This window comes from Esox lucius, chromosome 6, assembly GCF_011004845.1.
Source record: "Esox lucius isolate fEsoLuc1 chromosome 6, fEsoLuc1.pri, whole genome shotgun sequence".
Taxonomy (NCBI): Eukaryota; Metazoa; Chordata; class Actinopteri; order Esociformes; family Esocidae; genus Esox; species Esox lucius.
Genome location: NC_047574.1, coordinates 9,536,543 through 9,551,723, shown reverse-complemented (window position 1 = coordinate 9,551,723; position 15,181 = coordinate 9,536,543). Strand labels below are relative to the sequence as shown.

The 15,181-nt window shown below is 42.7% G+C and overlaps 2 protein-coding genes across 4 annotated transcripts; both read left to right on the top strand.

Moving 5' to 3' along the window:
• Nucleotides 1-1,379: 1,379 nt before the first annotated feature.
• On the top strand, nt 1,380-9,923 carry cilk1 (ciliogenesis associated kinase 1). The gene is given in 16 exon segments (XM_034292798.1): nt 1,380-1,562; nt 2,488-2,762; nt 3,412-3,466; nt 4,844-4,965; nt 5,102-5,181; nt 5,310-5,442; nt 5,903-6,074; nt 6,337-6,504; nt 6,731-6,884; nt 6,887-6,924; nt 6,962-7,285; nt 7,508-7,710; nt 7,815-7,975; nt 8,476-8,592; nt 8,704-8,811; nt 8,915-9,923. Coding segments are annotated over 15 exon segments (2,091 nt in total). The 5' UTR covers nt 1,380-1,562; nt 2,488-2,661; the 3' UTR covers nt 9,070-9,923.
• A 347-nt stretch (nt 9,924-10,270) lies between these two features.
• Nucleotides 10,271-15,049, top strand: gsta.1 (glutathione S-transferase, alpha tandem duplicate 1). Of its 3 annotated transcripts, none has more exons than XM_010888956.4 (7): nt 10,271-10,347; nt 12,800-12,903; nt 13,043-13,094; nt 13,166-13,298; nt 13,439-13,580; nt 13,764-13,889; nt 14,625-15,049. In XM_010888956.4, the coding sequence occupies exons 1-7, from the start codon at nt 10,317-10,319 to the stop codon at nt 14,751-14,753; spliced, it is 717 nt and encodes a 238-aa protein (XP_010887258.2). In that variant the 5' UTR covers nt 10,271-10,316; the 3' UTR covers nt 14,754-15,049.
• The last annotated feature ends 132 nt before the right edge of the window (nt 15,050-15,181 follow it).

Here is a 15,181-nt window from a genome sequence, read left to right as displayed (position 1 = left end):
AATGTGTTTTTATTTATACGACTTAAACTGTTGTCAAGTGTATTCAAATGTGTGAGAAGGCTGGGTCCAAAAAGGCCTTGCTGGTGTCAATTGTTGTATAGCAATCTTAGAACCGCAAATGAAGGAGATAATATCTTAACTTTTACTTGCGGAAGCCTGGATTGTTGCAGTAAGTGACTTATGTCGAAACTGATTAGAGCAAATTAAAAACATGGTTCTTGCTCTATTTATCTGGCGGGAGTTTGAATGTTTTCCTCACTATCAACAAAGTGCTTTAAACCATTTCCAAGGTAGGCTTCTATCATAAATCGAATTTCAATAATGAGTTTCATCCTGTCATCTGCAAATACTGAGTTCATGGTTGTAGTATAATAGATATTAAACATTTTTATTAGATCAACTATTTATAATATAGTTAAGTTTAAATTAAATTCATTCATTGTTTTTATGACGTCATGATAAAGATGGACATCTTAGGGGGCAAGTTATTCTTAAAAACGTTGATAGTGATCAAGGAACAAATTCAAACCATTATAGACATGCTCAGCATTATCTTTATTTAAATATTTACAAATAAGCTCTCAAGCACTAGAGTGTTCATGTTCTCTTTTTTCATTTAAGAGGTACTGATTTGGGGTGTATTTTCACACTGCTAGTCAGGAAACAGAATGAATGATGGCGTGGGAACTTTTTTGTATCTTTGCAGATGAAAACGTATTTACTAAAGATTGTCTATCAGCACTGCAGAATCAATAAATGATGTGGAGAGAGTTCCATGTGCATCCAGTAAGGTTAAGCCAGTAAAAAGCAGGCGATCTTGTAAATAGGATAAGTACGTTTTGAGCGACTTATTTCAAAATGCATTTCATGTTTCAACATAATTCAAGCATCCCTTTTCATCTTTACACTTTTTTCATTGTTTTGGGGTTATTTTTGTATTTTATTAACGGAAAGCAGTTTGGGAGGTACTGTAGGCTAAATGAGACAAATCTTCTTGGTGATAGGAGCCAGAATAGATGGCTCACCGAAAAGACTTGGAATGCCCATCACAAGATGTTCATCACTTCAATGTTAACATAAGAATTGTCTTAACTAGACCAGACAAATCAAGAACAACAACATTCATAATACATTTTTATTCAGCCTTTTTTTCAATAAGACAAACTTCAATAAGTTCTTGTGGCACATATTGGCAGCCATAAAAAAATTTTAAATAAATGAAAAAACATATTGGCAGCCATGCCCATTACAGCTCCGCCTCTTGCGATACCCACGCTAAAATAAGCTTTTAGACAGAAAAGCCATCTAACAATATATATGGGACAGAACGCCAACAGGGAAAATCCAGTAGGTGGTGGTAATGGTTACTTGTACTGGTTACCAACCACCCGCGTCAAACACCACTAAAGTACAATGCACAAATCTGCTACGCCCTTGGTCGCGCAGCTGAGATTTGTTGTGATGGGCCCGCACTCGTGGATGTTATGAGTAAGCGTGGTCGACTCCAAGTAGTTTAGTAATGTTGTATTCCGATGTCTGCTGTTCAAGCTGAAACTGAGTGGGTGAGGATATTTTATTTCTTTCATTACTCTTTGTTGGCGGCAATCAAAGAATGCTCGGGTGGCTAGCTAACGTTAGCTGCAGCATTTGTTGTTAATTGCTGTAAGTAGCCAGCTAACGAGATAAGTTTATAAACATAACATTATTAACTGACCTTCTAGTCTGACCTTCTAGTCAGACATCTCACCAGTCAATTATTCTCCATATAATGCATGTCTGCACTGCTGTAAGGTGACACAAATGTAGAGTAATCAGTACCTCAGCGGTAGAGGACACGGTATGACGGTCTTCGCCACCAAAAATCAAACCGCAATTGATTACTGTATGTGCTGACACTACTACAAATACCCAGTTGGTTACCAAAATCTGACGTTTCGCTGAACAAATGTATTTTTTGCAGTCAAGCATGGATTATAGCCTACGTTTCAACCTTTGTGTTTTGTCAACTCCATGATAACTCATTACTGCCTTGCGGCCGATCCAGCAAATGGGTCTAATATCCCTAAAGACTGCTGTTACTTTTTGGAAGTAACGTAGCCTATATTCCGTGTGTAATCACAGTAAATAATGTGGTTGTTCTACAAAACTGCTTTAGGTACCCTTTGCATTTTGATATGACGTTTTCAAAATACGACGTTTTCTGAGCAATAGACGCCCAGTCATTAAAAAATAAAAATGAATTTCCCCAGCTCATGCTGGAGCAGGTAGCTAACGTCAATGAATACATAACTATTTGGCTAGGTCTGAGTACTAATTAAGTCAGGTAGCAAATCAGGTAAGTTAGGTATATTTTGTAATGGGTCTATAATAAGCACCTGTTTGTTTCATATTACTTGCACTGTATGAAATCTGAACCAAGTTTATGTTTTACCTCTGTAATTGAATGGTCCGGTCTTCCTCTAATAATACCCCGTTCCTTTTTGTCAGGAGGCTAAAAGCCCATGACAACATGAGTCCTCCAGCTGTGCCTGTGGTCCACTGCTGTTGTCACAGAAAAATCTGGTTACACTCAACAGCTGCCAGAGGGCTGCCCTTTGTGTTTTCCTCCAGCCCTTAGTGGTCAGATTCACCCCCAGGCCATGGTGAGGAGAGGGCAGTACCATGAATAGATACACCACACTCCGGCAGCTTGGGGATGGCACTTACGGCTCTGTCATCCTTGGCCGCAGCCTGGAATCAGGAGAATTGGTCGCCATTAAGAAGTGAGTGGGTGGCACATTGCTGTTATTGAAGGAGATTGCTTTGAATTCTTTGCAGTTGTAGTCCATCTGTATATCCATCTATGTTACCCCCTGGTGCCTGCATTGGAGGGTTTTAAGCTATAAATCGGGTTGTAGCTGCTAATCCCTGTATAAAAATGAGCTGCTTGTGGGATTTGTTATGAATGGCATTGGCCAGTGGCTGCTCCAACATCCATGTGTGGTTATGGTGACAATGGGCTAGGCAGTTATTGACCAATACATTTGCATGGGTGACTGACAGGCCCACCCATCTGCCTGATTAAAAAGGAAAAAGGCATCTGTTGATGGGTACCTTTGGGCAATGTAAAAGCCTCTGGCTTCTATTTATAGCTTTCACAGTAAGTACGTGGGGGGTGAGGCAGCCACAGACTAGCATCATAAATCCATGCTGGTGGTGTCGTTGCTCTTTAGAGATCGAAATAGAGGGGTCCTGAGACTAAATGTTATTAACCCGTTAAGTCTATTCAGTCATACATTATGATATTTATGATTCAGTCTGCTTATATCTATATCAAAAGTCTCAATATGTTTTACAATAAAAGGAAGTTCTACATTATACATGTCTTTTTTTTTTTTAGGGCAGTTGTTAATTATTGCATATTTGTTTCAGAATGAAGCGGAAGTTCTACTCATGGGAGGAATGCATGAATCTTCGTGAGGTCAAAGTAAGTACTCCATCTCAGATGGGATGTTTAAGGGTAAAGTGCTGCTCCTATTAATTTCAAAACATGGCCACATCATGAATGCAATCTAGGCTTTCACAACTGTTTCACCTTGTTCTGTTTTTTTTTTTTTTTTACCACTTATTGAATTCCATCTCAGTTCAGAACCACAGAAACAGCCCAAAGAATCGTGAAGGTGACTCTTAAGTGTATGGCTCTTGGATTTGAACTCTTTAGTGCTTCAACCTGGCCCAGAGTTTTAGTCTGTGCCTAGAACTTGAATCCCACAGAGCGTAACAGCATTCTTGAAGAAACCCCTGAACAATCTCATTTAGTCTCAGCTGTAAATGGCGCTTGCCTTTTAAAAAGATATTGCATGTTGAAAGTTGCCTCCATTTAGGCGAATCTCTATACTTTTCAGTGCATGTGAACTGAGTCCTGCTTCACCCTGTCTTCAGTTTGCACAGTGTAACCATATGTATAAACAGTTCATTATAGCTTTCATTGTGAAACAGTCTTTTGTGTTCTCTTCCAGTCAAATCTAAGGATCCAACTATTGATTTATTTCTTCTATTGATTCAGAACAGTGGTTTGCCAAAATATGGACAGCAAGAGCAGGTCATTTGATTCCATGAAAACACTTGCCTGGCTTCCCAAATGCAGAAAATAAACAAATATCCTCAGCAAGGAGTCTGGAATGGAATGTCTTCTGTGGTAGTAACACTTTCCATGAACTGATCCTCACTGCAAAAGTTACTGAACAAATCTTCTGATTAGTACTAGAAATCAATGGATTCCATCTGTTGGGACACAAAAAACAATTGGTCGGCTATGAGCCAGAACTTGTGGATAAAGTAACATTTAAAAAAAAATAAAAGTATTTGACTTTGATTGGTTAGAAATGATCTGTTTACAAATTATGGTATTTTGTTTTATATTTAAATAAAAACTGCAATGGAATGATCGTACAATGAAGGATTTCAGTTTGAGGTAAAGAAAATGCAGTTTTGTTTTTGGGCTGAGTGGTTATAATAAGTGTTGTCAAATCCTATGGCTTGCTTTAGCATTGGCCAGCACAAACGTCTGACAAAAATTGCAGTTTAATTTGAATTACCATTATTTTAATCTTATTCATTCATTATTTTGGGGTGATTAGGAGTAAAGAGTATTTATTCCTGGGTTGAGGTATATTTTCCCAGTCATACTGTGCATTTCCACATTTTGGCATAGCACCATTCTTACTTGAGAAAAAGTCTGACGCTCTTTAAAAGTGCTTTTTATGTATCTAAGCCTTGCATTATGTGTTGCAGTGTTATATAGGTATTTTCCCTATTGTTTGATTCCTGCGGTATTACCTAATTTTTCTTTTCTTTTATTTAGTCCCTAAAAAAACTCAACCATGCGAATGTGGTCAAACTCAAGGAGGTTATACGGGAAAATGACCACTTGTACTTTGTGTTTGAATACATGAAGGAGAACTTGTATCAACTTATGAAAGACAGGTAAATAAAGATTTGTCTCTATTCACACAGCCTTAATATCATCCTTAAATGTGTTCAGTGCCTTGGGGATTTGGCCAAAATTGGGAAATAGGTCAAAATCCTGGCCTCTTATATTGTTGTTTGTATCATGTTACAGGTCTCGGCTATTCCCTGAATCTGCCGTAAGAAATATTATGTTCCAGATACTGCAGGGATTAGCGTTTATTCATAAGCATGGTACGATTAATTTAATACCTATTGGAATTTTACACTAGCATTTTGTGTTGCAAATGTATGAACTTGATAAACTATTTTATAACATGATTTTCACTTTGTTATATGCCCACTATATCATTTGCCCGTAGGTTTTTTTCACAGGGATATGAAACCTGAGAATCTTCTGTGCATGGGACCAGAGCTTGTGAAAATAGCTGACTTTGGACTTGCCCGTGAGATAAGATCTCGGCCGCCATACACAGACTACGTTTCAACAAGATGGTTTGTTTTATTTGTAAAACAATTGTACCTACATCTACTGTACATTGTACACTATATTCCTCTGTTTGACAACACTCTGGTCCACAAAGACTAGTTGCCCATCCCTGCACTTTGAAGTTAGTCATAATTTATTTAATCTGTAGCCTAATAAACAACATGCTTTCCCGAGTGATTGTGGGAGGTTGACAGAACATAATCGTTGCATCACTAAGTTGTCTTTGTTATGATGCTAATTCTTTACATTTATGCGCATACATGCAATTTCCCTTGCCATGTTTCGCATGATTTAGTTTTAAAGAAACGAAAAGATCCCAATGTTCAGTTTAATTGTCTGTCAGTGTTTTCTTCATGTGGCATTTTCTGTCAACTTTTGCCATCATGAGTCATCTTGCACTGTCTTCCATCATGTGGGGGCATCAGCCAGGTTATAAAGAGCTTCTCCTCCCGTGTCGTATTCCAGGTACAGAGCTCCAGAGGTGCTGCTTAGGTCCACCTCCTACAGCTCCCCTATAGACCAGTGGGCTGTGGGATGCATCATGGCAGAGCTGTACACCCTCAGGCCTCTGTTCCCTGGCTCAAGTGAAGTGGACACCATCTTCAAAATCTGCCAAGTCTTGGGAACTCCAAAGAAGGTAGCCTTGGTCTCTGAGTCTGTTTGCGACGGTATTTTAGCCTGACGAACAAGCTGTAGCGCCCGCACTTTGTAAAACTGAGATGTATTGGGTTTTTGCAAATGCATGAATCAAACCTCACCGAAGATAAGTGGCTATCAGTCTCTGCTCATGTGCTTTTGAAATGACAAAGCATCTTCCCAGATTATTCCATTTCTAAAATCGGTTACACCTGTGTAATTATGACGTGTTTAAAATAAGCCGTCTGAACCGCTGCTCCCAGAACGACTGGCCGGAGGGCTTCCAGTTGTCGGCGGCCATGAATTTCCGCTGGCCCCAGTGTGTCCCCAGCAGTCTGAGGAGTCTCATCCCGAACGCCAGCGCAGAGGCCGTCCACCTGATGAGAGACCTGCTCCAGTGGGACCCCAAGAAAAGGCCAGCCTCTGCACAGGTAGCCCGCCCTGGCTAGGGGCTTCTGGGTAATGAACTGTACAAAAAAACTGAACCCAATGAAGTAGCTATTCAGTGGTGAATACTGTAATCACTCTTAGATCGTAAGTGAAGTTTTGTTCACAACTGATCAAAAATCTTTCCTTCTTTACATTAAATTGCATGTTCGCTAATTAGAATTTCCTGCATGGTGCTCCATATAAATCCTATATCTTCTCCATTGGCAGGCCCTCAGGTACTCCTATTTCTATGTGGGTCAGGCGTTGGGCACGCCTCAGCAGATACTGGAGCAGAGCCGACCTCAGCCAGGTCCCCTCCCTCCACAGGCACCACAACAGTCCCAGCAGCCAATGCAGCAGCAGCAACAACAACAACAGCAGCAGCAGCAGCAGCAGCAGCAGCAACAGCAGCAGCAACAACAGCAGCAGCAGCAACAACAGCAGCAGCAGCAACAACAGCAGCAGCAGCAGCAACAACAACAGCAGCAGCAACAACAACAGCAGCAGCAGCAACTACAACAGCAGCAGCAGCAACTACAACAGCAGCCACTGCTACTGCTCAAACCAGTGCCCCCTCCACAACCAGCGTCCTCAAATCAGCATTTCAACTCGTCCAGGCCCCTCCAGCAGGTCCAGCCAGTCACAGTGTTGCCCCCTACAGCGGTTCCATTGTACCAGAGGCCAGCAGACCTGCTGCCCAACCGCATCGTAAAGCAGGAGGAAACCGAGAGGGTACCACTCACCCGCTTACCTTACATTGTTGACAAGAGCTTGCAGGGCAAGGTAAGTTTGCAGCCTCCAGCCAGGGCGAACTGACTGTGGCGACCGTTCATCTGTGTAATCGGGACACAGGGTGTTTCATTAATACAAGATAGAATCTCTAAACAGTGCAGCATCCATGAATTCTTCAGATGCGTAATGGAAATGATTTGCTTGCTCATCTCTCTCTCTCTCTCTCTCTCTCTCTCTCCAAAGAAATTCTTTCACCTTTTCTTTATTCTTTAGCTGACCCAGGAGGCTGAGAACGACACGTTCTTAAGCTACCAGATGAAGCCCAAAGGCGGTGGCCGCCGGCGTTGGGGCCATGGCAACGGTCCCCTGAAGGGCGACGACTGGGATGACTTTGAGGACCCAGAGCTGACCTCACTGAGTGTTCTAGGAAAAACAAACTTTACTGCTGAAAAACGAAGAGATGAGACATTGACCAGGTGAGAGTCTCCGTCCCCTCAGAATACCCCCTGTGACCTGAGTTAAACTGAACCATTAGGTCTGTCTTAGCAGATAAAGACTTTATGTATTTCTTGTCTTTCAGGTTTGGAACTGTTTTGGATTTTAGCAGCCCCAAAGTTAAGGGGCAAGTGGTGAGCGGTGATGATGCGCCTTTAAATCTGAACAAGGCCATGTCCTATCAGGAGCCTTCAAGGACAGCCTCTGCCAAACAGCATTACTTGAAGCAGTCAAGATATTTACCAGGTAGACATATCAAACCTTCCATTTACCTTACATTACATCCAGATGTATATTTTATATAAGGCACATCTGGTTGCTGTTATTTATATCAAAGTCATCAGATCTGACTTTTCTGGACCTTTCTGCCTATCAACTAAATGTCTCGGACGTTTTGCAAATAATTAGGATTCCTTATTTTATGTACAGTCTCTGGAGAACCTAAACCTGACTGACACCTGACTCAATGTCCTCCTGAATGCAAAATCTAGAAAGGTTGTTTTGATGTTTTCGGCAAGAGGCGTTGATAATGAAGGGGATGGTTGGACTATTTCAAATTGAACAAATCATGATCTATGTTTCACTAAAGCACCACCCCACAAAAGCAAACTGTCATGTTTACTTTAAAAATGTATCTCTGCCATATCACATTTTGACGAGGACTTGGTTGTCATTGCACACGCAGATGGCCATAGGACAGCCTGCGCTGCCAACTCACTCCAGCTCTCTCCTGTACCACCCTGCAGGTTTAAGTACCAAAAAGAATATGGCAATACATTCCAATAAAGACTACCGTGAAAGCAACCTCTGGGACAGCGGAGGTGTGCCGGTAGGAGGGACACTCCCTAACCGAAGTACTCATGGTATTGATTTACTTTGGGTCCACATTACACAAGGGGAGGGGGGTGTGGTATCAGTTACAGGTGTCCATTAGCCATACTAAACATGACTTTTCTTTGGACCTTGGATCTCAGGTTCAAATACCCTTCCCAGTGGATATGCATCGTCCTATTACAAAAAAGAGGTGGGCTCTGCTGGTCAAAGAGTGCAACTAGCACCAGTAGGGGACTCGACTGCATCAAGTGAGTGATCTCTGTAGTCCCCGCTCCCATTTGTCGACCTCCCGGCAGGTCCCGGTGTAGCAATGTAGCCGCGTCGTAACGAGCCTTGTCTCTGCCGTCACAGATTATGCAACCTGGAGGTCGTCCAGCAGAGGTCAGGCGGGTGCCTCGTCCTACGTGCCGTCACCCACCAAGTCGACGTCTGGCCTGCGGTCTCGCCCCCCAGTGCCGGCCGTCCATGGGCGCACAGACTGGTCTGCCAAATATGGACATCGCTAGTGGCCTCAGTGGGGTACCAGTGTTGTGTCCTGGTACAGATGGACGTCTGTACTCTCTATCCGATGTAAAACGTTTTCATGTCAAAGTTCATACATGTTATACAGCAATAACCTTGGTTTTGTATTATTCTGTGTATATATTGTTCTGCGCGCGCGCGTGCGTGTGTGCGCGTGTTACGGTGTATGGCTCAATGCACTCAGCAAAAAGTTGTTCTTATCACCTGCTGTGGAGACACTTGCCATTTTGTTTGGTGACAGATTCAGTGTTTTTGTTTAATTGCATAGCATAACTTTGTACAATGTTTGTTCCATAGATTTTGTAACACGCCCATGAAAATGTGCATTTGCAATTACCAATCCAGTCTTTATGCATTTTATATTGCAAATATCACTGTGATATTCTTCTTCATTTCTGTTGGTCATATTGGCCAACGCTTGTTCTAACTGTTCTTAATGTTATGTTTTAATATTTCTTTTGGTGCTTGCGTTCATGAGACATTCTGGAGATGAGCATTTTGTTACTCATTGTTTTTGTTAGTTTTTTGCTTTTGGAACAGGCCTTTTTTTTTTATCATATGGCTTTTTTTTATTGAGAGGCTCTAAGTATTTAAAAATATATACTACTGTATGTTGACTTGGTTTTTCTCATGGGCCAAATTGTACAAACATATAACTGCCAGTTACCAAATGCCAATGCTAAATATTTAATTTATCTGGTATTGTTATGACACGTTTCCCCTGTTGAAAACTGTTTTGGACAAGCTAAGCTGTAAGAACCATTGTGTCTGACTTTTATGGTTTTATATTCAAAGTAATTGATTTTATATTCAATAAAGTCACTTAAAGTTATTCTAAGGTTTTGTATGTCGCTTTAATATGGTCATCAAACAAAGTGGCTATTGTTTTTAACTAGCCTATCAGCCTACCAACTCTTTAAGCAATTTCCCACTGTTTCAATTTGAATTAAGTAAAGCAATGTGCCTGATGGTTTGGCGCTTGACCTCCCTATGTTTATTCTACAAATTTGCCTTGAACCTGTTTGGAGATAATAGATGTGTGCAGTTATTTGTACATACACTCACCTAAAGGATTATTAGGAACACCTGTTAAATCTCTGATTAATGCAATTATCTAATCAACCAATCACATGGCAGTTGCTTCAATGCATTTAGGGGTGTGGTCCTGGTCATGACAATCTCACTCGTTACAACCGCTGCATGCTCGTGACGGTGCCACCGAGGAGCCCGTATGCACCGCCTGCACTGTCCTCCTTTTACCGGTGAGGATGGAGCAGCTTGCGTATTTCGCTAAGGAGGTCCCCCTCACCGACGTCTTCTCTCCTCTCTGAGGAGGACTCCTTTCAGGAGTCGGGGTCGGAGCCTGAGGAAACCGGCCCGGTTTTGGCTCCGCCCGCCTCGGGAACTGTTCTCCCCCGCTCGGCTGAGCGGGTGCGGAGTCGTTCCAGCTCTTCCTCTTCGGAGGAGGCTGTCACAACCCCCATGGACAGGGGTGTCGACCCCCCGGCAGTAAAGGAGGACTTATTTGATGCCATCTCTGCCGCTGCCCGGCGCCTGCGCATCCCCATGCTGGTGCCTGTGCCAGATGACGGGGATGATTTGTTTGAGGCTGTGCCGGAGGTCCCCTCTCTGCGTAAATACGCATGGAGCGCTCCATTCATGACCCGGGGGACTGAAGTCACATCTCGCCTTCACTACTGTGGAGGGGAGGTTGGAGACGCTGAGCAGGGGCATCCCGCCCCTGGAAACAGTACTGGCGTCCTCCCTGGTTCTGGGCCTGAAACGGCGCCCCGCCCTGCCTTCGGTGAGGGACCGTGTCTCTGCCAGCCTGGCGGAGAAACAATACGCCCTCTCGGTGCAGTCTCTCGCGGCCTGCAACAATGTGGGCCTTCTGGTTGCATCTGTGGCCGGGATGACGGAGGGTCGCAGCTCTTTGTCCCCGGCTGAGGTGAGTGAGGTGGCGTGTGCTTCGGCGGCCATTTTGAAGCTCACCCAAGCCAATTCCCGCTCGGCCGGTCGGGTGATGGGGACGTCGGTGGTGCAGGTTTGGCACCTATGGTTGGCGCTGACCTCCCTGAAGGAGCCGGAGAAGGTCCCCTTCTTAAACGCTCCACTTCAGGAGGACGCACTATTCGGCGCTGCGGTCACCGAGGCCCTGGTGCGCCAAAAGAAGGACAGGGAGAAGCGTCTCCGTTTCGGTCCCCTCTTGCCGGTCCCTTCTCCGTCTGCGGTGTCCTCTGCTCCTCCTGAGGCCTCTTGGAGGCCTGGGGGTCGTCTGCGTCACTGGGCGTAACATCGCCGCGCTAAGGTGGCGGGTGCAGCTGAATCGGATGCGGCGTGCCCGACGCAGCGTGAGGTGCGGGAACCTCACCCCCAGAGGTCGTCCCCTCCTCCTCCCCGCCGACAGAACGACGGGGGCCATAAGGCCCCACCGTTTAAGAAGCGGCATACCTGACTCTTTGGTCGGGTCCGCTGAGCTACTGGGAGGGCACATTTGACATAGGACCGTCCGCTGCTCCGGGTGCCTGTGCGCATATGTGTATGGTGCTCGCGCTGTGTGTGCTTGAGCATCTACTTGTGCGCCGAGCCCAGGTCTCGGCGTGTTCTCTGGGCTGGCCTCGGACGCTCCGATTCAGTCGAGGCTGATTGAGGAGGTATCGGGTGGGTTGGTGCCGTGAATACATTCGTTTGGGGGCTGTGGTCAGCGAACAACCGTATGTGCTTAGTGTGAGCCGGATGGAAGCGGCTCAGTGTTGTGATTCCACGCCTGGGCCGTCCTGTTTGGTGACAGGAAGGGAGTACATCTTGGGCTTGCTCGCTTTGCCCTAAAGCAATAGGAGCCCAAGCGAAGCCCCTATGGGCAAAGCTTATACAGAACAATGGTTACTTTCATAACCCCAGTTCTATGAGTGGAGCGTCGCCCATTGGGTTCATGCTCTGACCTGTCACTGACCGCTTTTCTCGTGAAAAAAGGTATGTCGGTAGACCGATTGGAGTGTGACGACCTTTTTTATAGCCATGGGGCAGATGGCCATGAGAGGTGTGATATTTAAATTTTCAGTGCCTGCCTATTGGCAGAGGGGTAAACCAATATGAGCGAAGCGTCGGAGTGGGCGACGCTCCACTCATAGAACTGTTTAATTTGATTTTTGTCCTCGCAAGATATTTCATCTATAAAATGACAGTTTTGAAGTAAAGCGTTTTTCTAGTTGGAGTAATGAAATGCTTTGTCAAATTCACTTATTCAAACTGTAGACATAATGTGTGCTTTTAGAACGACAACCTACATTTTAGTGAAAGAAAACCTGTACTATCGGTTCTTCACTCTTATTGGTTTCATGCTGTAAAAACGTGTGCAATGATTGGCTTAAATATTACCTGCGTTAGCTTTGACCTATAACAACCGACAACAATGCTGGGTATGTTGTAATCAGAGCTCTTTTGAGCGTATGTCAGGAACTTGATTTCCGTGATCTTACTTCTGTTGGAAATACGGTCAGTAATCTTATTCGTATTACCCTTGTTATTTAGCAAGGTATGGTTTTGTTTTTCCAATATTTATTTTCCTAAATGTTTGTGTAGTATCAGAGCAGTCTTTAAATATCATGTTTATCTAATGCAACACCACAACCATGCTTAGTATTAAAACATGTACTGCATTTTGCACACGCATAAGCGTAATGGAAACGATTGTTTTTTCCCCCCTTCATACAGTAAACTACAATTTCACCATGTCTGGAAAAGTCGTATTGACCTACTTCAATGGAAGGGGGAAAATGGAGTCAATTCGATGGCTTTTAGCAGTAGCTGGAGTTGAGGTAAGTTGAACAAATAAAAGCATTTGGTCTCTTCATATAACTTTTCTTTTTCTGGTCATTTGAAGTAGGATAACCCAAGAAAATAGTGGAAGTACAATTGTAGGTTGTCATTCTAAAAGCATACATTTTATGTCTACAGTTTGAAGAAGTGAATTTGACAAAGCGTGAGGAATATCTAAAGCTGTTGAGTGGTAAGTTGGTCACGATGGATGGCATGCTAATTATTTTTAAAGGATGTCTAATTTATTAAAACAAATTTCAGATGGCGAACTCATGTATGAACAGGTGCCATTAGTGGAAATCGATGGAATGAAGCTGGTTCAAACCAAAGCTATCCTAAGCTACATAGCAGCCAAATACCATCTTTATGGGAAAGACCTAAAAGAACGAGTTATGTATGTATACATTTTTGACTATGGAATTCTAGCGTGTATGCATTTTAACTACTGAGCTATTTACTTGTTGGGTCATTACTTGTTGCAGAGACTCTGTTAATATCTCATGGTTTAAAGAGTGTGGCTTTCCTTTACCTTAGGATTGATATGTATGCTGAGGGTTTGAGGGACTTGATGGAAATGATTATGGTTTTGCCCTTCCTATCACCTGATGCCAAGAAAACTAAACTGGATGAAATTAAGAGTAAAGCTACAAGCCGCTACCTCCCTGTTTTCGAGAAGGTACTGAATACTTTGGGCCTTGTCCAGATGGGAGGAGTAAAGCTTACTAAGAGGAAGAATAAAAATAACCTACAACTAGGCAGTAGTTAACATGGCAATTACAATAGATGACGTGAAAATAACAAAGTTTGTAAAAGTTCATGAATTGCATAATGTGAGGGTGTGTTTGTTCTTACATCACAGGCGCTCGCCGGCTCCCAGTACCTGGTGGGTAATCAGTTGAGCTGCGCTGATGTGCATCTAGTTGAAGCAACCTTGATGTTGGAGGAGAAATTTCCTACAATTCTTTCGGAGTTCCCTGCTCTTAAGGTAAAGTGCATTACTAATGTATTTTGGTTTTGTCACAAAAAGTAACGGGCAAGATCTTGTTACATTTTAAGTGCATATAATAACGTTTTATAGGTTTGCAGCTTATGAATATTGCATACTTCTTGCACGTTGCACAACTCTTGACTCATCAGTCAGATATCATACTATATATCTGGCTAGACACCACTTCATTTATTGTACAACACTGTTTGCTATTGTTGCAACACTCCAAGTGAGCTAGTGCGAGTTTTTGCTGTTTCCCTTACCCCAGGCGTTTCTCTTTAAATTGGTGATATGAGCAACTGCACACTGTGGATGGAGAGAGAACTAGTGCAGTGATAGTATTTGCCTCTTTTCTTATTTTCTATTTTTGCATTAGCCGACACCGAATGCCATAAATTTATTGAAAACATAAATTAGGGGAACCTGAGTGTTTAAATAAATCAAATAATTTGCTCAAAGTTATGTAATACCTAACGCCTGTGTTACTTGTTACAAGCGTTTGGTTGCAGACATTGCAGCAAAAGATGTCACAACCCATTATTAAGGGGATATTTTCACAGCATTACACAGCTTTATTTATTAAATACATTTAAATGGTTATTTCTGTTTTTCCTCCAGTTCCTCATTGATAGTGACGTGACATGATTGATGTGTGGATGCTATGTGACACTTTGTAGACTTCATGCAAACTGTAGAATATTTACATTAAACTTTTTTATTTTTTTCCTTCAGGCTTTTCAGGCAAGGATGAAAAGCCTGCCAGCCATTGACAAGTTCCTGCAGCCAGGCAGCAAGAGGAAGCCTCAGCCAGATGATGTGTATACTAAGACTGTGTTTGAGGTGTTAAATTTGAAAATCTGATGCTCATCTACACACCAAATTAAACTGATGACTATGATTGAATTAATTCCTTATATATTGTTACTTAGTCATAATTGTATCAGCATATTTTGGCATCAGGCAGAAATAATTTCATGTAGGGTGTGAACCAAATTCTTACTCCAGCCCACCTGAGATTACCTGTAACATACAGTATGTGTAAGGACCAAATTGACAAGTATTGTTTTCCAGTAATATGTACATCAACAATTAATAACAAAAGACATGCTGAGGAAAATTGTAAAATGTCAACTAATTAAACATGATTGTAAGCTATTTATGTGCTTCTGTTATAAATTAACCTGTATTTTTGTTCCAGTTCTACAAATCATAGCTTGTATGCTTATAACCAGAGGGATATTTTGTTGATCAACAAAGTGGTACATTATTCAGAGGAGTTTTGTTTTACA

Excerpts from the sequence above, each read along its gene's own strand:
- gsta.1 (XM_010888956.4), top strand. The coding sequence starts at position 10,317 with ATGCACCGCCTGCACTGTCCTCCTTTTACCG. Across the intron at positions 13,299-13,438 it reads GACCTAAAAGAACGAGTTAT|GATTGATATGTATGCTGAGG; the intron begins GTATGTATACAT and ends CCTTTACCTTAG. Across the intron at positions 13,890-14,624 it reads CGGAGTTCCCTGCTCTTAAG|GCTTTTCAGGCAAGGATGAA; the intron begins GTAAAGTGCATT and ends TTTTTCCTTCAG.